Source organism: Pongo abelii, chromosome 6, assembly GCF_028885655.2.
Source record: "Pongo abelii isolate AG06213 chromosome 6, NHGRI_mPonAbe1-v2.0_pri, whole genome shotgun sequence".
NCBI lineage: Eukaryota > Metazoa > Chordata > Mammalia > Primates > Hominidae > Pongo > Pongo abelii.
Window position 1 is genome coordinate 99,010,213 of NC_071991.2, and position 22,619 is coordinate 99,032,831.

At 36.6% G+C, this 22,619-nt stretch overlaps 1 protein-coding gene across 3 annotated transcripts in view; it reads right to left on the reverse strand.

The window, feature by feature from the left end:
• The window catches only part of PTPN12 (protein tyrosine phosphatase non-receptor type 12), a 102,278-nt gene that overhangs the window by 41,919 nt on the left and 37,740 nt on the right, over positions 1-22,619 (reverse strand). For all 3 annotated transcript variants that reach the window (XM_024249588.2, XM_024249589.3, XM_024249591.3), the window contains exons 3-7: positions 16,456-16,532; positions 14,418-14,513; positions 12,480-12,518; positions 5,820-5,891; positions 156-215 (exon numbers count right to left, since the gene is read on the reverse strand). In XM_024249588.2, coding sequence (XP_024105356.1) covers positions 156-215; positions 5,820-5,891; positions 12,480-12,518; positions 14,418-14,513; positions 16,456-16,532 — 344 coding nt within the window. The remainder of the gene's footprint in view (positions 1-155; positions 216-5,819; positions 5,892-12,479; positions 12,519-14,417; positions 14,514-16,455; positions 16,533-22,619) is intronic.

Genomic DNA, 22,619 nt, shown 5'->3' on the forward strand with positions numbered 1-22,619 from the left:
CAAGATCTCACTATGTTGCCCAGGCTAGTCTTGAACCCCTGGACTCAAGTCACCCTCCCACTTCAGCCTCCCAAAGTGTTGGGATTACAGGCATGAGCCACTGCACCCAGCCTGAAAACTATTCTTAGAGATAGTCTATAAATGGTAGTACCTACATTTTGAAATTCAAGTAAGAGTGTCCTGATGAAGTAGTCTGTTCTTGCTTGTTCATCCTCCTAAAGAAAGAGAAACATTTCTAAGTCAGTGAAAACGTTAAAACAAAAAGACATATCAAAACAAATAAAATACTTGTATCAAAGTCCACAATATAAAATTAACCTTTAAAATTCCAGATGTACCTGATAATTATAAAAAAATTCTAAAAGTCATCAAATATTTGAAACGTTTGAAGTGATAGACATGCTAATTATCCTGATTTAATCACTCCACATTTTAAATTATATATACATGTACCAAAATCACATGTACCCCATTAATAAGTATAGATACTATGTGTCCATTAAAAATGATAATAAAAGGAAAAAAAGAGCTAGTAAGCCATGAAAAGACATGGATGAACCCTAAATGGACATTACTAAGTGAAATAAGCCAATCCGAAAAGGCTACATACTGTATGATTCAAACTATGTGACTTCTGAGCTGGGAGCAGTGGCTCATGCCTGTAATTCCAGCACTTCGGGAGGCCGAGGCAGGTGGATCACTTGAGGTCAGGAGTTCGAGACCAGCCTGGCCAACATGGTAAAACCCCATCTCTACGAAAATACAAAACTTAGCTGTGCGTGGTGGCGTACACCTGTAATCCCAGCTATTCAGGAGGTTGAAGCAGGAGAATTGCTTGAACCCGGAGGCAGAGGTTATAGTGAGCTGAGATAGTGCGACTGCACTCCAGCCTGGGCGACAGAGCAAGACTCTGTCTCAAAACAAACAAACAAACAAAAACAAACTATATGACTTCTGGAAAAGGCAAAACTATGGAGACAGTAAAAATAATGACTACCTAGGGATGGGAAGGGGGTGAGATGAATGCATGAATAGGTGGAGCACAGGACTTTTAGAGCAATGACACTATTCTGTATGATACTACAATGGTGGATACACATCATCATATATTTCTTCAAACCCACAGAATGTATAGCACCAAGAATGAACCCTAATGTAAAATGTGAACTCTTGGTGATAATGACTTGTCAGTGTAGGTTTGTGAATTGTAACAAAGAGACTGCTCTGGTAGGGAATGTTGATAATGAGAGGGCTACATGTGTGGAGACAGAGTGTATATAAAAAATCTCTGTACCTTCCTCTCAATTTTGCTGTGAACCTAAAACTGCTCTAAAAAAAATAGTCTTGAAAAAGTTAGGCAGTGGCTCACACCTGTAATGCCAGTAGTTTGAGAGGCTGAGGTAGACGGATCGCTTTAGCCTAGGGGTTCAAGACCAGCCTGAACAACATGGCAAAACCCTGTCTCTACAAAAAAATACAAAAACTAGCTGGGCATTGAGGCATAGGCCTGTGGTCTCAGCTACTTGGGAGGCTGAGGTAGGTGGATCACTAAGCCCAGAAGGGAGGCCAAGGCTATATAGTGAGCTGCGATCACGTCGCTGCATTCCAGTCTGGGTGACAGTGAGACCCTGTCTCAAAACAAAAAACAAAACACTAAAAAAAAAATTTTAAAAAAAACCTTAAAATGAAGTCTCCTATCAGATAAAGTCTCCTAACAGATAGACCCAAACAATATGTACAAATAAGAAAAGTGAATTTGGGAATCAAGTTACCTACTATACTAAGAAACTTGAAAAAAAAAAAAAAAATTCCATTAAAAAAATTTGTATAGTCAGTAAAGAAAAAACATTAATTTGCTTTTGTAAGTTTTACTTATACCTAAAAAAAAAGTGTCTAAATGAATTATTTCAGCATCTATCACCCAATAAAATATCTGCAAAGTAGTAACCACCCCCAGAATCATGTAAATATAAACAGAATGTCATTCCTCAGTACCAACCACCATATCCTATCTTCAACCATTTTACCTTTCCATAACACATGATTTTCCCTAACATTCAAGTTTCAATTAACTGGATAGCAACTGAAGAAGCAAGAGGGAAGAACACCCCAAATTATTATTATTATTGTGGTTGTTGATAACATAAGCACTTTAAAGGTCTCTTACTGTGATTTACTCAAAGTATTAATCTACATCAGTCTATCACTAAGCAAATTATTCTTTTTGCCTTACTGGTTAAAACTACAGATAGTTTAGAACAAGGATTATGAAGAACAACAGTATATGTTGTTTTATTAATAAAAACAATACTATTATACCTGCTTTAATTTTTAAAATTATAGTAATTTACTTTGAACTTTTCAAATAATATTTGAACTTTTTCAAATATTTCTGTAAAGGACCAGATAGTAAATATTTTTGGCTTTTTGGGCCACAAAGTCTTTGTCTACACAACTTTGCTATTGTGATAGACAAATTCATAAATTAATGTGCACAGATGTGTTCTAACAAAACTTTATTTACAAAACAGGCAGTGGGCTAGATCTGAGCCATGGGTAGTGTACTGACATCCAGTCTAAGTGGTTACATGTGGCAACATGTGACTGAGCTCCTGCTAACTAGTCTTCAACCTTTCACCACCACTTTACCCTTGTCCTCATCCCACATCGAGAGAGAGCTCTAGAAAAGACTGTCATTTCTCAGTCTCAAACTCTGACTGCCAAGTAGTCAAATGACTTACTACGAATATTTTTACCAACATGCTATTTATAAATTTGATTTTTCTTTGCAGTTAAGTCAATGATAACAAATCCCGAGTTGTCTGAACCAATTACAAGACAAACAAATTACCTTCCATTTTTAAATTATCAAAGAAAATATTTCTTCAGCATGGATCAGTCCTGACGCTGACAAATTAAACCAGTTGTTACTAATCAAATCAAACCAAACCACTTATCTAGAGACCTTTCAAGTTATCTACTGTTTTCTTTTTAATAAATCTTTCTCCACGTTTTGTTTTTTCTTTGTGAACTGTTTATAAGATATATCTTTTAGTTTAATTGAAAAAACATCCCCCAAGAATCAATTCATTTTGTACATTATAAAACTACTGCATTCTTCCTTATATCCATTATTGTAAATTGTTTACTATTCCTGACTCTCAAATGTTCAAAAATTTCAAGTTGGTTTGTTGTTGATGTTAACCACTGTATTTTCTCTTGAATTATAATATTCACTATAGTTATCTTATTACATCTAAATTTACAAGTGTTTGGCCGGGTGTGGTGGCCTGTAGTCCTAGTACTTTGGGAGGCCAAGGCGGGCAAACTGCTTGAGCTCAGGAGTTTAAGATCAGCCTGGGCAACACAGGGAGACCTCGTCTCTACAAAAAGACAAAAATTAGTAGTGGCCCATGCCAGCAGCCCCGGCTACTCGGGAAGCTGAGGTGAGAGAATCACTTGAGCCTGGGGGATTGAGGCTGCAGTGGGCCATGATCGGACCACTGCACTCCAACCTGGGTGACAGGGCAAAATCCTGTCTCAAAAAGATATATACAAATAAAACTTTAAAAATAAATTTACAAATGTCCAAAACAACCATACTACACAGAACTAGGTTTCTACACTGTTGAGGAATCTAATATTACAGATTTCTTTCTGGATTGGTGAAGGAGGGTTGGTGTTTCCTCACTGAAGTAGACAGTGTGGTGTGTATTGGGTATTATTCAAGCCAAATACAATGAAATGCAGTGGGATTTTTAACATTTTTAAAAATGTTAATAATGTCTCACTATTTTGTCCAGGCTTGTCTCAAACTCCTGGGCTCAAGCAATCCTCCCCACCTCAGCCTCCCAAAGTGCTGGGATGACAGGTGTGAGCCACTGCACCTGGCCTAAAATTTTTACATTTACCCCACAAATAGTTAATTCTAATCAGCACCTTAAGAATATTGACTAAATACTACATCCAAAAAGTTCAATGGTGAGTTATAGTTAATATTATAAAAACAACATTGATTTATAAAGTAGACTGCATAATACAGATTCAGTCCTGTCCTTTTTTATGTCAACCTAGAAAGCACTAAACTTTGGGTATGTATGAGAGGAATTCAGAAGTCATAAGTAAAACTAAGTCATAAAATTATGGAGTTCAAGAACTCAGCAATGACAAGTAAAACCACAGAAATTATATTTCGTTTAATCATGGAAAACAAAGTCAAAAACAAGAAACTTTGAATAAGGAATGTGATATTTAATTTTATCTGTCAACTTGGCTGGGCCACAGTGTGCCCAGAATATTTGGTCAAACATTCTTCTAGTTATTTCTGTGAGACTGTTTTTGGAGATAGATTAACATTTAAATTGGTAGTCTCTGAGTAAAGCAAACTGTCCTCCATAATGTTGTTGGGGCTCATCCAATCTATTGAAGGCCTGAATACACAAAAAGACCAGCCTCCTGAAGCAAGACAGAATTCTCCAGCAGGCTGCCTTCATCTGCAACATCGGCTCATCCTGATTCTACAGCAGACTTTTCCAACTAGAACTGAACATCAGCTCTCCTGGGTCTCCAGCTTATTAGCATTCAGACTGAAACTGCAGCATTGGCTCTCCAGGATCTCCAGCCTACCCTGCAGATTTTGGACTGGCCAGCCTCCGTAACTGCCTGAGCCAATTCCTCATAATAAATCTCCTTAAATGTATACACATGCACACAGACGCATGCACACACACTCTTATTCTATTGGGTCTGCTTCTCTGGAGAACCCTAATATAGGCAAATTCATTAATTTTTTTTTTTTTTTTTTGAGATGGATTTTCACCCTTGTCGCCCAGACTGGAGTGCAGTGGTGCAATTTCAGCTCACTGCAACCTCCACCTCCCAGATTCAAGCAATTCTCGTGCCTCAGCCTTCCGAGTAGCTGGGATTACAGGCGCCCACCACCACACCCAGCTAATTTTTGTATTTTTAGTAGAAAAGGGGTTTTGCCATGTTGGCCAGGCTGGTCTTGAACTCCTGACCTCAAGTGATCCACTCGCCTTGGCCTCTCAAAGTGGTAGGATACAGGCATGAGCCACCGTGCCTGGCCTAAATTAATTGATTTTTAGATTATGTTCAATTACAGTCTTTTTATGGCACCTAAAGAAAACTGTTGGTTCTATTTTAAAATTCACTTATATTTTCCTTCTTTTTGTTCATGCCTTTCTTCTTCCTACTCCTATTTCCTTCACTTTTTGTTTTTTTATTCATTTTCTCAGATTTTTGCTGTGTTAGCTTTTGAGCTTGAATTTAATTCATTTCCAGAGGTCATTACATATTAAGAAAACATTTTAAGTTTCATATCAAATAATCTACCACACAGGACCAATCTTTACTTCCAGTATGGTAGGTCTTAAACTTATCTTTATATATAATTATAACAATTTTTGAGAGCACAATTAGATATGAAGGGATAATATGATACACTATAGTCCAGTTACCAAGTCTTTCCCATTTGATCAATTTGAAATGAATACACTATTTCCAAATATTAAAAGCACAGTTACTTCAATTACATTTAAACACCTACTATCAATTGATATACAAAGACTAACACAAAATCAATATAGTAAGATACAAGGAAAATATGCATTTATGAAGTCATCCCAAAAGCTTCCAAATTTAAAAGCAGTATATAAACAAATAATTTTTTTAAATGTAAACATAGGTTTGTGAGTCCTTGGCGTCTATACACCTGGGTTCATACCACATTATAATTTAATTATTCATCAGTTTAGCATGCCAATTTTCTGAAAAAAGTGTTTAGAAAAATGGATACTTACACAAGAAATTTTAAATGGTGCAAACGTTATGGGGTCTTCTCCATACAAAGGCCAATAGCGCTCACATTTTTTCTGTCATCCAAAAAAAAAAAATTAGTAAGTAATTCATGTAAGTTTTTCTTAAACTGTTATAAATATTTTGTGTCCTGGGGTTCTGCTTACTTCTACTTCCCCAAAACAGAAAAACCCACATTAGCAGGCATGGAGCTGAGAGCTTAGATTTACCCAACTGTTTTAAAAAATAGGCTACTGTGTCTTCTCCAAGAATAGTCATAAGAACCTTACTGACTTAAGTGCATAACTCTTCATTGCTATCTGCCAGGTCTACAGAGTAGACCAAAGATCCTCCTCTAAATAAGAAAAACTAATTTTAAAAAAGTGTCTGGTACAAGGAGGTATTTGGTATAAAGGTTGCTAGGCAAGTTGTATTGCTTGTAACATGACAATCTCTACAAATATCTGGCTGAATTCTCATTAAATGTAAAATATGTGATGAAGTGGAAAGAGTATTCTACTTGGAATCAGAAGAATTTTGCAAGTACTAATTCTACTCCTTTATTGACCTTTAGTTTCTTTATCTGTAAAAATAGGAATAATAATCCTTATCTTACAGAGTTGTTGCATGTTTGTTAAATAAGAGTATATTTCAAATGTACCACAGATGGTAAAACACCTACACAAACATGATGTATTATTTTAACTATCCAATTTTATTAGAGATTACAGAAAGTTTAGTCAAATAATTTCTCCTCTTACCTTCCTATTTTAAACAGGTATAGAAAAAGAATGATAAATTTTCATCAGTTTCTAATATCAAGCACCTCATCATTTTAGAAAATCAGGTAAGTGAATGAAAAGCCTAACTTTATGGAAAATAGAATGATTCAGATATTGAGAAATGATGCAATTTGTATCAAGGCCCAATAAAATCAAAGTCTCTAAGTGACCATCTAGCTTAAATAAACCTTTTCAGCAGTGGGAAATGCATTGGTTAACGAATTCCTAATTAAATCCTCACAGTTCCAAATACAGTAAATGGAGTTATTACCTATAGGCTGAATGAACTATAAGTTGACAGTAATGCTCACAGAGAAACAAAGTAGAACTGTCTGGTATGTTGGGTTAGCTAACATTTTAGAGGCTTAAAAACACAGGTAACTTCCAAATCTCATTTTCCAAGAGATGTTTACAGAAAATGATAAAATTAAATTCTCTCTTTTTTTAGATCGGGTCTCACTTTGTTACCCAGGCTAGAGTGTGCAGTGGTGCAATCACGGCTCACTGTAGCCTCTACCTTCTGGGCTCAAGTGATCTTCCCACCTCAGCCTCCTGAGTAGCTGGGACCACAGGTGTGTGCCACCACAACCGGCTAATTTTTTTTTTTTTTTTTCAAATAGATGGAGGCCGGGTGTGGTGGCTCATGCCTATAATCCCAGCACTTTGGAAGGCCAACGTGGATGGATCACTTAAGGCAAGGAGTTCAAGACCAGACTGGCCAACATGGCAAAACCTTGTCTCTACTCAAAAATACAAAAAAATTAGCCAGGCATGGTGGCACATGCCTTTAATCCCAGCTACTCAAGAGGCTGAGACATGAGAATCATTTGAACCTGGGAGATGCAGGTTGCAAAGAGCTGAGATTGTGCCACTACACTCAAGCCTGGGTGACAGAGCGAGACTGTCTCTCCCCACAAAAAAAAAAGATTTAAAAAAAAAACAGAGATGGGGTCTTGCCATGTTGCCAAAGCTGGTCTCAAACTCCTGGGCTGAAGCAATTCTCCCACCCTAGACTCCCAAGTAGCTGGGATTACAGGTGTAAGCCACTACACTTGGACCTTAAATTATTTTTGAGAGTTTAAAACACATTTTTTAAAATCTTTTACCTGATAAAACTTTAATACCTTGAAACAGAAAACAAGTTGTAAGAGATTAATTTAGTAAAGAATAGAAAGCGGTGTGACTAACAATGCCCCTCATTCAGATGAGCAGTAATAAGATTATATTGGTACTTATATTCCTGGTATAAAACTAATAATGATATCAAAAACTATGTGTTAAATATCATATATACATAATCTCTAACACTGCAAAGTGGGTATTATTTCCTTTCAAATGTGAGGAAACTGAAGCTCAGAGTGAATTGTACTGCACCATAGTCAAAATGCTTGTAAAAGGTAGGTTTGTCTGATTTAATTATCTATGCTTTTTCCACCAGATCACATTCAAAGTCAAGATCAAAGTCAAGGTTATCAGATAATTTCATAGTTCCTAACTCACTCATAATCTATTACTAATAAGACACAGTGAATCACAAAAACCTTTTGCTTCAAAAAATTATGTACTCAATACTACTTGATTTTTCATCAATAACTTGATACATATTATGAGCTTACTAATATAATGAAAAGAGAATACATCCTAAACCTTAACAGTAACTTAAAACATTAGGAGAATGACATTTAAATTCTCTAAGACAATTGATTAATAATACTAATGTATATATTGACAACCCTTAAATAGATAACTTGATTACTTAATAATTTCTCAGTTTTTATATTTTCTCATTTTATTCACTTTCTGTCCAAAATTACTTAATACTGATATAGGAAATAGTTGGGGGTAATGGAATAAATTAAGGCTTCCCAACTATTTATGTAATATAACTTAAAGATGTATATTTTGCAATATATTGCTTACTGAAAAAATTAACATATTTACAAATTAAAGATAATTTTAAATATATTAACTACATTAGTATTAAAAAACTTCAAATAAAATCACTATGTAATTTGTAAGTTTGATTTGTATGTCATATTTATAGAAGACCACACTTTATAAGTTTTATTTAAATACAAATTATCTGTAAATATATCATTACCTCCTACAGTGAGGACAGAATATGATGCTGTAGGATACCAGAATAGCTTTGAAATAAATTTTACTTCGACATAGCATAAAAATACCAATGTTAGAAAATCAGGGTAAGAAATTATCTTCTCTCAGTTTTGAAGATAGGAAACAAACAAAACATACTCTGGTATTAACAAACAGACTAATCAAAATATTCAGGCCTGGTGTGGTGGATTACATGTGATTATATGCTTGTAATCCCAGCACTTTGGGAGACAGAGGCGGTCAGATCACCTGAGGTCAGGAGTTCGAGACCAGCCTGGCCAACACGGTGAAACCCCGTCTCTACTAAAAATACAAAAATGAGCTGAGCCATGGTGGTAGGCGCCTGTAGTCCCAGCTACTCAGGAGGCTGAGGCAGGAAATACGCCTGAACCTGGGAGATGGAGGTTGCAGTGAGCCGAGATCGCGCCACTGCACTCCAGCCTGACTGACAGAGCAGGATTCTGTCTCACAGTCTCAAAACAAACAAACAAACAAAAATTCAAACCATATATTAATGATAACCAGATTTTTAAAATGTATTTCCACTTGTTCAATTTTATTCCTATTTAAAAATACCTATTTCAGTCCATAGATGGCATTCTAGTTACAACACCATTGAATATTTGAAGATTACTAAGTAACGATACCTAATTAATTATTGTTAAGTACAGGCATACCTCATTTTACTGTGTTTCTCAGACACTGCATATTTTACAAATTGAAGTTTTGTGGCAACCCTGCACCAAGCAAGTATACCCATATTATTTTTTCAATAGCATATGCTCACTTCAGGTCTGTGTCACATTTTGGAAACTCTTGCAGTATTCCAAACTTTTTCGTTATGATGATATCTGTTATTGTAATCTGATCAGTGATGTTTGAAGTTACTACTCTGTTTTGGGGTGCTACAAACTACTCCCATATAAAATGGCAAACTTAACAGATGTTGTGAGTGTTCTCACTGTTCCATTGACAAGTTTTTGTAGTCTCTCTTCCTCTCCTTGGGCTTTCCTATTTCCTGAGATGCAATATTGAAATTAGACTAACTAATAACCCTACAATGGCCTCAAAGTATTCAAGTGAAAAGGGTCACAAACTTTTCGCTTTAAATAAAAAAGCTAAAAATGATTAAGCTTAGTAAAGAAGGCATGTTGAAAACTGAGATAGGCAGAAAGGTAGGCCTCTTGTACTAAACAGCCAAATTTAGAACAAAAAGGAAAAGTTTTTGGAGGACATTAAAAGAGCTATTCCAGGAAACACACAAAAATTAAGTAGGTCAAACACCCTTATTGCTTACATGGAGAAAGTTTTAGTGGTCTAGATAGAAGATCAAACCAGCTGCAACATTTCTACAAGCCAAAGCCTAATCCAGAGCAAGGCACTAACTCCCTTCATTTCTATAAAGTGTGAGGAAGCTGCAGAAGGAAAGTTAGAAGCTAGCAAAGGCTGGTTCACAAAGTTTAAGGAAAGAAGCTGTCCCCATAACATAAAAGTGCGAGATGAAGCACCAAATTCTGATGTAGAAGCTGCAGCAAGTTATCCAAAGATCTAAGCTAAGAGCACTGATGAAACAAGCTATACTAAAAGATACTTTCAGTATGGATGAAACGTCCTTATATTGGAAGAAGATGCCATCTAGGACTTTCAGAGCTAGAGAAAAGAAGTCAAACATCTAGCTTCAAAGCTTCAAAGGACATGCTGACTCTCTTGTTAGGGGTTAATGCAGCTGGTGACATTAAGTTGAAGCCAATGCTCATTTACCATTCTGAAAATCCTAAGGGCTCTAAAAATCATGCCAAATGTACTCTGTCTGTCCTCTATAAATGGAATAAAGCCTGGATGTCAGCACATCTGTTTACAGCATGTTTTTGTTTTTTCAACCCCACCCCCCGCCCATCCCTACTGCATGGTTTAATGAATATTTTAAGCTCACTACTGGGGACTACTGGTTGGAAAAAAACATTCCTTTCAAAATATTTCCGTTTACAATGCACCTGGTCACCCAAAAGCTCTGATGGACATGTACAAGGAGATTAATACGTTTTCATGCCTGCTAATACAACATCCATTCTGCAGCCCCTGGATCAAGGAGTAATTTCGAGTTTCAAGTCTTATTACTTAAGAAACATATTTTGTAAAGCTAAAGCTGTCATAAATAATGATTACTCTGATGCGTCTAGGGAAAGTGAACTGAAAACCTTCTGGAAAGGATTTGGCATTCTAGATGCTATTAATTACATTCATGATTCGTGGGAGGAGGTCGAAATATCAAGATTAACACGAGTTTGGAAAAAGTTAATTCCAACCCTTGTGGTAACTTTGAGAGGTTCAAGACTTCAGTAGAGGAAGTAACTGCAAATGTGGTGGAAACGACAAGAGAATTAGAAGTGGAGCCTGAAGATGGAAATGAATTGCCACAATCTCACTATAAAACCTGGAATGGATGTGGAGCTGCTTCTTATGGATAAGAAAAGAAAGTGGTTTCTTGAGATGGAATCTACTTCCTTGAGATGGAATATACTTTTGGTGAAGATGCTGTGAACACTTGAAATGACAACAAAGGATTTAGGACATTAAATCAACTTAGTTGATAAAGCAGTGGAAGGGTTTGAAAGGAATGACTCCAATTTGCAAAGTAGTTCTACTGTGGGTAGAACAGCAACTGCTGTTGCTATCAAACAGCATGGCATGCTACAGAGTAATCTTTCATGAAAGGAAGAGACAATCAATGTGGCAAACTTCACTGTTTCTTATTTTCCGTTTTTAGAGGTGGAGTCTCCCTCTGCCCAGGCTGGAGTACAGTGGCATAATCATAGCTCACTGCAGCCTCAACCTTCTGGGCTCAAGTGATCCTCCCACCTCCGCCTCCCAAAGTGCTGGGATTCAAATGTGAACTAACGTTCCTGGTCCTGTCTTATATTTTATCAAAAATTGCCACAGCTACCCCAACCTTTAGCAAATACCACCTTGATCAGTCAGCAGCCATCAACGTCAACAAAACCCTTTACCAGCATAAAGATTACAACTAGCTGAAGGCTCAGATGATCATTAACGTTTTTTAGCAATAAATTATTTTTAAATTAAGGCATGGAAGGCCAGGCGCGGTGGCTCACGCCTGTAATACTAGCACTTTGGGAGGCCGAGGTGGGCAGAACACCTGAGGTCAGGAGTTCGAAACCAGCCTGGCCAACATGGTGAAACCCCATCTTTACTAAAACTACAAAAATTAGCCGGGTGTGGTGGCACACGCCTATAATCCCAGCTACTCAGGAGGCTGAGGCAGGAGAATCACTTGAACCTGGGAGGCAGAGGTTGTAGTGAGCCAAGATTGTACCACTGCACTCCAGCCGGGGCAACAGAGCGAGACTCTGTCTAGAAAAAATAAAAAAATAAAATAAGGCATGAAGTGTTTTATAGGTATAATGCTACTGAACATTTAACAGACTACAATACAGTATAAATATGACTTTTATATGCACTAAGAAAACAAAAAATTTGTTTGAATTGCGCTATTGTGGTGGTCTGGAACTGAACCTGTAATATCTCTGAGGTATGCCTGTGTGTGATAAAACATACTTACAAAATATAAAAGAAAACAACATGCCTGAGAGATTATTTTGTCCCTTGTATGAAATAAAAGCAACAGCAGAACCCCAAAATAAAAGAAGTATCTACATTAACAGCTTATGTTAAGACTATAATAATAAAAGACCAAGAATATTTATCCCTAAAAATGAAATAGTAAGAGGAATAGATTATACATACCCTTCCCATCTCAAATTCTCGGCAGGCCATTACAATGATCTAAAAAGTGATGGTGGGGAGTGAGATAAAGAATGTATCAGTTAAACACAATTTTACTTTCTAATAAAATACAGATTTCAAGAATTTTGCACCCTGAGAAGTATAATTGGCTTGCCTAAAAAAGTAATTTCAATATTAAATGTGTAAGTTAAAGAAATTATCAAAATTAGACTTTCCAAACAAGGGCTAAGTATACAGCAACAAATTAAATTGGTTCCAATTAACATGATGTTTTTGGTTTGAATTAAATCATGTAAATCTTACAGATTTACTTTGTGACTTCTGAAATTATATTAAAATATAACTTTTAGGATATTTACCTAATTATAAATAGCACTATTAATTAAAAATACATTTATAATTATTTAAATATTGAATGCGTTTAACACCATTTTAAAAGTTGATCACATCTGCTTTTCCCCATTTTATAATGTAAACTTTCCAACACACAGCATAGTTGAGAATTTTACAGTAAACACTGTATAGCCATAACCTATATTCTATCATTAACATTTCACCATGTTTTATCACATAGCTATCCCTCTATCAATCCATCTTATTTTAAAAATGCATTTCAAAGTAAGTTGTGAACATCAGTACACTCTCCCCAAAATACTTCAGCATGCATATTATTATCTAGAACACAATAATTTTTTTTTTTTTTGAGACAGAGTCTCGCTCTGTCGCCCAGGCTGGAGTGCGGTGGCACTATCTCAGCTCACTGCAAGCGCTGCCTCCCGGGTTCACGCCATTCTCCTGCCTTAGCCTGCCGAGTAGCTGGGACTACAGACGCCCGCCACCACGTCCAGCTAATTTTTTGTATTTTTAGTAGAGACGGGGTTTCACCGTGTTAGCCAGGATGGTCTCAATCTCCTGACCTCGTGATCTGCTCGCCTTGGCCTCCCAAAGTGCTGGGATTACAGGCATGAGCCACCCCACCCGGCCAATCTAGAACATAATTTTTATATTGTTTCCAGTATTTTTCCCTTGAGGCAAATTTTACATATAATGAAATGCACAAATCCTAAAGTGAACATTCTCCAAGTTTGGACAAATACACATATCTGTGCAACACAAATCTTATCAAGATACAGGATGTTCCCATCATCCAGAAAGTTTCTTCATGCTCTTTCTCAATCCCCAAGCACATCTAGTTTTTAAAGTGAAGTACAGCAATATAAATAACTGGAAAATTTCCCCCCTTTTATTAATCTTTCAAAGACCAGAGGATGTCAATGCTTTAGAATCATTACAATTCCATTAAAAAGCCGTAAGACAAAAATGAAAGTTTCACATTACTGATTTTCCACATCCACACAATGAAAAGTATCAGTGCACATGGTTAGGTTTCAAGAATACTACAGAGCAGTATAGGGTAGCTCTTTGCAGTACTCTAACTAATTTCTCTGCTTCTAAATCTAAAGACATATTATTTCCCTTCATCCAAAAGAACAAGAGGGCACTGAATGAACTCCACGGATGGATGAAATTTTCTTACACTGCATATTTATAGTTTATTTATAGTTATGTGTTTATATATATTTTCCTGAGAAAGAGGGACTCAAATGAGTATAACTGTACTATCAAGTATTTTACTGACCTATTAGAGCACTAATCCTTTTCTGCTTTTTATAAGTTGTTTGATAGGCTGTATCATTACTTACTGACTTAAGACAAGATTTAAATTATTATCACACCTTCTTCTTAAAATATTTAGCCTAGTTTGTAAAAATTTAATGAGACATCCTAAAAATGGGTCCCTCTTTTTAGTAAACATCAGCAATAAGTAAACATAATTATGGATTTTTAAAAAAATCCCCTCATTCCTTATTCAGTAAAACATCCTATGACATTACGTAAGTATTTCTTAAAATTTATTGTGAAAAGTAAATTACTTACCACAACATTATATTCCCATATCATCCTCCAAAAATCTATTACTGTATTTGCTAAAGGTCCTTGAGTTGCTACATATGCTTTTGGCCCATAGACGCCCTAAAAATGGTTAAAAGCAAATTTCACATTTATTTTGATTACCAAAAATATTTCATTACCCAAAATATAAGGCAAATTGTATTAGTAATATTGTTGTTTTAACTTAAACCATTTCCAAATAATGTGTCTTTCATAGTATATTAAAGCATGGCAAAATATATTCAATTCACTTAAGCTTTTGATGACTGCTATTACTTTGTGTTTACTGGATATGGTGCACAGAATAGGTATTCAAGAACCGCCTTATGCTAATTAAAAATTATTACTTATCTAGGCATTAATAACAAAAGCCCTAATACCTACTCAACAGAGCTAACTGGCAGAAATACAGAGCATGCTCTGATTCTAAAACAATACTAAAACTAGTGAAGAGTTCTTTCTTAAGTTTCTTCCATAGCTACCTTCCATTATCTATTCAACTCAAAAGTTTATCAAGCATCTACTATACAGGTTTTTAATAATGAACATGAGAATATAAACCAAACAGGGTCACTGACTAAAATACTAAACTGGCACATAACTGACTCATACAATGAATCAGTGCCATTAAGCATAAGTAAAAACAGTACTTTTAACAAACACCCTTATAAAAGAATATGAACATTGACAACATCTGAAATAGCAAACTATCAATTTATTAGTTTTTATTTAATGTATTCATTTTGGTTTTTAACTTTGTTAAAAAAAGAAATTTTTATTTAAAACCATGACTGCTGAATATTGACATAGATAATAATTTTACCACATAAACTTTTTTATTTTTTTTGAGAGACAGTCTCACTCTGTCACCCAGACTGGAGTGCATTGGCACGATCTCAGCTCACTGCAACCTCCACCTCCCAGGTTCAGGCGATTCTCCTGCCTCAGTCTCCTGAGAAGCTTGTATTACAGGCATGCGCCACCATGACCGGCTAATTTTTGTATTTTTATTAGAGACTGGGTTTCCCCGTGTTGGCCAGGCTGGTCTCGAACTCCTGACCTCAGGTGATCCACCCGCCTAGGTCTCCCAAAGTGCTGGGATTACGCACGTGAGCCACTGTGCCCGGCCTCACATAAACTTTTATCAGTTAACATTTTTATCAACAAAAACATATGAAAATATGTATAAACACCATATATAAAATAAATGAAAATTATACCATCATATCACTTGAAAGATGAAAAAACACAGATTAGCTGATGGAAAAAAAGCCTTTTATTTAAACTGAATCAAGTGGCACTTTGCATCTATCTCTATTGATAACCATAAAGAACTTGACGCTGGGCGCAGTGGCTCACGCCTATAATCCTAGCACTTTGGGAGACAGCGGCGGGTGGATCACAGGTCAGGAGATCGAGACCATCCTGGCTAACACGGTGAAACCCCGTCTCTACTAAAAATACAAAAAGTTAGCTGGACGTGGTGGCGGGCAACTGTAGTCCCAGCTACTCCGGAGGCTGAGGCAGGAGAATGGCGTGAACCTGGGAAGCGGAGCTTGCAGTGAGCCGAGATAGCGCCACTGCACTCCAGCCTGGGCGACAGAGCGAGACTCCGTCACAAAAAAAAAAAAAGAACTTGACGGCTTTTCAAAGGGTATCCAAACAAAGGTTATAAAAGAGACTATTTAATCTTGGATTTTGGGTTGCCCACCTGAAACAGTGACAACTGCCAAAAGTTTTACATTTAAAGCTATGTTCTAGAATTTTAAATCAGTATTATCCAGTAATCCCACCCCTAGTAATTTATCCTAAGAAATTATTCAAAAGAACAAAGATGTTTACTGCAATATTATCATTTAAAAAATTTGGAAACAACCTATATGGGTCACCAACAGGGAATGATGATGTTCATTTGTGCACATAAACCCAAAGGGATAACTGAGAAAATAATTTAGTAATAGGTAAGACTTCCATGGGAAAGAAGAAATATGGCAGAGAAACACCATTTAAAGTTAGTACATACCTTTATAAAATTTGCATTGATATAGTCTGAATCTTGTGAAGGAGTCTTTAATGTCAATTTAACTCGGCTGTGATCAACTACAAGAAAAAAATTCATAAAATATGTATGGTTGACACACAGGTATTTTCTAATGAAGCATAAGTAAGGTTAAATAGACAGCTTAAGAACGTTTATTTTAAAAAACAATGGATGAAAATGGACTCTAGGTACCAGCAGGGTAATTTCCAACATTACACTGAAAGGAAATGAAATAAATTTTCAGACAACCACCACCTGGCAGACACCTGTAATCCCAGCTACTCAGGAGGCTGCGGCAGGAGAACCACTTGAACCTGGCTGGGAGGCAGAGGTTGCAGTGAGCCAAGATTGCGCCACTGCACTCTAGCCTGGGCGACACAGCGAGATTCTGTCTTAAAACAAAACAAAACAACAACAACAGCAAAACAAAACAAAACAAAAAACACACCACCACCAGTGACGTAAAGCAGTGTATTAAAGTTGCAATAAGAATCATCTCTGGAACTCTTTTAAAATTCAAATTTCAGAACATTATCTCTGATTTACTAGAACAGAGTCTAGGGTTTCAGCCTCTGCAGCTTTTAACAAACATACCAAGTGGCTGATGAATACTAACCAGTGATACACAAGCCCATATGCTAAAATTCTTATTAAAAAATCTAACTTTCATATTTCACAAGAAACTATAAAAAGTAAATTATAACAAATTAATGAATTGAGATTATATATAAAAAGTGTTCGACACTGCTCTTGGCTAATAATAGTTATTATTAGGTAATAGAGTAAAAAAACAAAACAAAATTTTATGAAGTATATTTTTCTTTTAAGTTTTTATTGATTTTTTTAAAGGAATATGTATATAATTTTAAAAAATTAGACCTTAAAGAAAGGTATAAAATGAAAAGTAAGCCTCTCCTGCCCTTCAATTCCAGGGCTCTCTCCCATCAAGATACTATATTAAAGTTATTTTTCCCATTCCAAGTGTACTTATTACACATATAGTTACATACTTTGAAAAACTACTACACAAATGCAAGTATCCTATACATGCTGTTCTGTATCACTACTTTTCAGTTTATAGTATATCCTGGAACTCTTCCCAAAGCACAAAAAGATTTACTTTATTATTTTTACTATTATTTTAAAATACAGAGACAAGGTCTCACTCTGTCACTCAGGCTGAAGTGCAGTGGTGCGATCATAGCTCATTCGAACCTAAAACTCCTGGGCTACAGATCTTCCTGGCTCAGGCTCCCGAAGTGTTTGGATTACAGGTGTGAACCACTGCACTCAGCTTGCACTAGGCTATCTCACTCTTTTTAGTGTAACAGAGAATTCCATCATGTGAACGTTTCATTCTTTATTTAGCTACTCTACTGATAGGCCATTTTTTTCCTATTAAAAACATTACTACAATGAACACTAATGTATATATAGCTGTTACCAGCATTGCTATAGGGTAAATTCCTAACAGAGGAATTGCTACTTGCCTTCTAAAAGGTATGAAACAATTTATACAGGGTTATGTAATAAGGGTGACTGGGTATTACCAAACTTTTCATCACTGACAAACCAAAAAGTAAAAATATCTTGTTTTAATTTCCATTTCTTGAATTATGCAAAGGATTGTATGTTTTAATATACTTATTGGTTCTGTGTACTTCTTTTCCCATAAACCACTTGTTTATATCCTTTGCCCATTTTTCCACGTCTGTTTTGTCCTACTGATTTTTATGAGATCAGTAGGACAAATTGCAAATTGGAGGAATGACTCCAATTTGCAAAGAAAAAATCAGCCCTCTGTCACAGGAAGTGCAAATAGTTTTTTCCAGTTTGTGCTGATGTTTAAAACTTTTTATTTAGAATTAATTTTAGATTTATAGAAAAACTGTAAAAATAGTACAGAGAATTCCCATATGCCTCTCACTGAGCTTCCTCCAATAGTAACATCTTATATAACCATAGGACAATGATCAATAATACCACAAAATTAACACTGTTATAAAACTATTAATTAAACAAGATTATACAAATCACTGTTTTCTAATCTTTTTTCTCTTGCAAGGATCTCATATTAAATTTAATTTTTAGTGGCCAGGCATAGTGGCTCACCCCTGTAATCCCAGCATTTTGGGAGGTCAAGGTGGGCAGATCACATGAGGTCAGGAGTTTGAGACCAGCCTGGCCCACATGGCAAAACCCCATCTCTACTAAAAATATAAAAAAAATTGGCAGGGCATCGTGGCGCATGCCTGTAATCCCAGCTACTCGGGAGGCTGAGGCGAGAGAATCACTTGAACCCAGGAAGCGGAGGCTGTGGTAAGCCGAGATCGCGCCACTGCACTCCAGCCTGGGTGACAGAGTGGGACTCCATCTCAGGATAATAATAATAATAATTTTTATTTCTTCTTAGTCTCCTTCAATCTAAAAAAGTTTCTCTGATTGATTTTTTTTTAATGACTGGAACGAAGTTATGAATTTTTGGTAATACCACAGAACGATATTGTGTCCTTCTCAGTACAACACATCAGAGGATACACGATATACATATGCTTTAGTACTTGTGATGTTAACCTTGGTCACTTGGTTAATATGGTATTGCTTGGTTACCAAAGGGAAAGTTACTGCCTTTCCCTTTTATAGTGGTAAGTATTTGAGGTTAGATGCTTTCAGATTATGAAATCCTAAAGAAGTAGAATTGCCTAGTAGTATTCATTGTTTCTGGATTAGAAGGGACCATAACATATAACATGTAAAATGCCATTATTATTATCACATTATAATCCCTTCTAATCCATGAATGAGTATCAAAGGCAGTAAAAATACAAAAGGAAATACGGAAATGTTAACAGACATGAATAAACTTCTTAGCAAAGTATTAAAGAACAACTAATAGTAACTAATTTATTTTTCATTGGCTCAAATTTTATACATAGCACTAAAGGCCCAGTTCTGCTAATTTAATTGATAAATTTACTTTTAAAAAAGTCTTCTTTAGAAATTTGTAGAAGACACATATAAGGAAGATATACTTGCTTCTGGTGAAAATTATTCATCTCCTCACTGTATTCTAAGAAACAGAATGTTTACAATATGTTTGTCAATGCTCTGTCATTTATTTCACGCCACCCTACATGTCCCATCCCCCTTTTTATATGCCATTTGGGATAGGAAATACACATACAAAAAAAAGCTATGACTCTGGAAAATGAAAATAGAATATTCAGTGGTTAGGATAATGATGGCTGAATAACTACAGGAAGCTTCCCCTTACCATGTTTGCCAGTAATAAGGGGTCTCAGTTAATTACCCTTATTCATATGGCATATTAGCCTCTATTCAAAGTATCTCAAGGCAGAATACAATAGCTGGTTTACCACTGGGTCCTCAGTAAAGTTTCTGGTGACTGTAAATCCAAATGAGAATAGTGGCTCCCAAATGATAGTTAGGACTGGTGCCAGGCTGGCTACATGCAGGCTGGTAATTTCTTTTTTTAAAAAATTTTCTAAGATGGAAAATTTTAAGCATACACCAAAATAGAACAGTATAATGAATCTTTGTATATCCATTACCCAGCTTCATTATCAACATTTTGCCAATCTTATTTCATCTATCCCCAATCATTCAACAGCTGGGGAAAGCAAATTAAAATCCAAGATTTCTGGAGTACTATATCTTGCAGTAAGTTTAATTCAGTAAATTAAAAATGGGGCACAGAAATACCCTTTTTAAAACTCCCCATTTAAATTCTAAAACACAGGCAAATTTGGTAGTCACTGCTTTCTACTATGTACCCACAGCACACTAGATTTAAAAATCAACATTATGCTACTTATACAGCATATCATGTATATTTTGATTTTGGCATTTTAAATGTGAATTTTAGTATCATTCATCCAATAAATATTTATTGCATGTAATAAGCACAATAATGTTGTTCATATATCCATAGTAAAGTAGTAGCAAGGAAAGGGAGTAAGGAACATCTTGAGGATATCAGCAGTCTTCAGAGGTGTGACAAGCTGGGTCTCAGGGAATGAGAAGTTTGCCAATTATTAAAAAGAAAAAAAAAATAGGGCATTATAGGTAGCATAATAGGTTCAAAGGTATAGAATTAATAAAAAATAGCTACCATGGAATGAACGTTTCCTCTAAGCACAGAATTTTATCCTCACCACACACCCATGGAGATAGAAGTTATTATCGCTATGCACAGATAGAGGTATGCCCAAATCACAAAACCAAGATGGCAGTGACACATTTGAAACTGGGGCTGTCTGATTTAAAAGCTAAGGCTCTGGGTCTAAATAAGTACATGTACTGAAGAGGTATGAAGCAACATGGGACTACTGGAAGAAGGAAGCGGTGAGCAACAAGGCTGAAAATGTAGCCGCCTGTTCTCACTCACTCGACCATAGAGCAAAGAAGGGGTGGGCTGCAATTGGAGTATGGAACAAATGCATGATTTCAAATAAATGAGTGTATATCCACCCCAGTTCTGTCCACTGAAAAGGCCTAAAAGCAATGACACACCAAACCCTGTTCAATGGTGGGGTCAGCCAGGCCTTCCAGGATTGCTCCCTGCCCTCCCAGCTAGCTTTTCTGCCACATTCCACTGCCACAGCAGACTGGGTGTCCTTCACCTGCCTGCATCTTCTGCAGTTTGTTAAGCAGCACCCGTAGCTCCTGTGACACCTTAGGGAGAAAGCCACAGCACCCATGATTTTGGGCCACCATTAACACCCGGCAAAGCGCCGGGAACTAGAGGTAGCGAGAAAGAACTTGGGTGGCTGTTTTAATATTCTTCATTGGTGCTCTTTTTTTTTTTTGAGACAGTGTCTGGCTCTGTCACCCAGGTTGGAGTGCAGTGGCACCATCTTGGCTCACTGCAACCTCTGCCTCCCAGGTTCAAGTGATTCTCCTGCCTCAGCCTCTCAAGTAGCTGGGACTACAGGCACGTGCCATCATGCCTGGCTAATTTTTGTATTTTTAGCAGAGGTGGGGTTTCACCGTATTGGCCAGGCTGGTCTTGATCTCCTGATCTCAAGTGATCTGCCCGCTTCGGCCTCCCAAAGTCCTGGGATTACAGACATGAGCCACCTCACCCTGCCAGATTGGTGCTCTTATTAAGCATATTTAGAAATAATCTAAATATCAAAAAAATGAAAACAATTATTCCTTTCCATGGTTTTGCTAGCTATCCATCCAAGAGAAACAAAATCATAGGTCCACACAGAGAGTTGTATGACATGTTCATAGCAGCATTATTCAATATGTTCATCATTCATACAATGAAATATTATTCAACAACAAAAAGGAATGAACTATCGATGCATGCTACATCGTGAATGAATCTTTAAAACGTGTTAACGAGAGGCTGGGCATGGTGGCTCAAGCCTGTAATCCCAGCACTTTCGGAGGCCGAGGCGGGTGGATCACGAGGTCAGGGGTTTGAGACCAGTCTGGCCAACATAGTGAAACCCTGTATCTACTAAAAATACACAAAAAATTAGCCAGGCCTGGTGGTGTGCGCCTGTAATCCCAGTTACTCAGGAGGCTGAGACAAGAGAATCTCGTGAACCTGGGAGGCGGAGGTTGCAGTGAGCCGAGATCGTGCCACTGCACTCCAGCCTGGGCAAGAGAATGAGACTTCATCTCAAAAAAAAAAAGTGTTAAAGAAAAGAGCTAGACACAAAAGACTATATATTGTATGATTACACTTATATTAAATTCACAGAAAAGGAAAATCTATACAGACAGAAAGCTGATTAACAGCTGCCCAGGGCTGAAGACTCAGATCTTTTAGGGGTGATGGAAATGTCCTAAAACTAGATTGTATTAATTGTTGCAAAACTCTATAAATTTACTTTAAAAAAATCATTGAATTGCACAATTAAAATGGATAAATTTCATGGGTATGTAAATTATACCTCAAACCTGTTTTAAAAATTCTATTTCTGCAAGCACTGCACATGTTAAAACATGCAAAGAAAGTTAGTGAATTAAATTCTTCTCCGTCTTATTTTCTGAGACAGAGTCTCGCTCTGTTACCCAGGCTGGAGTGCAGTGGTGCAATCATAGCTCACTGCAGCCTTGCCCTCCTGGGCTTAAGTGATCCTCCCACATCAGCCTACTGAGTAGCTGGG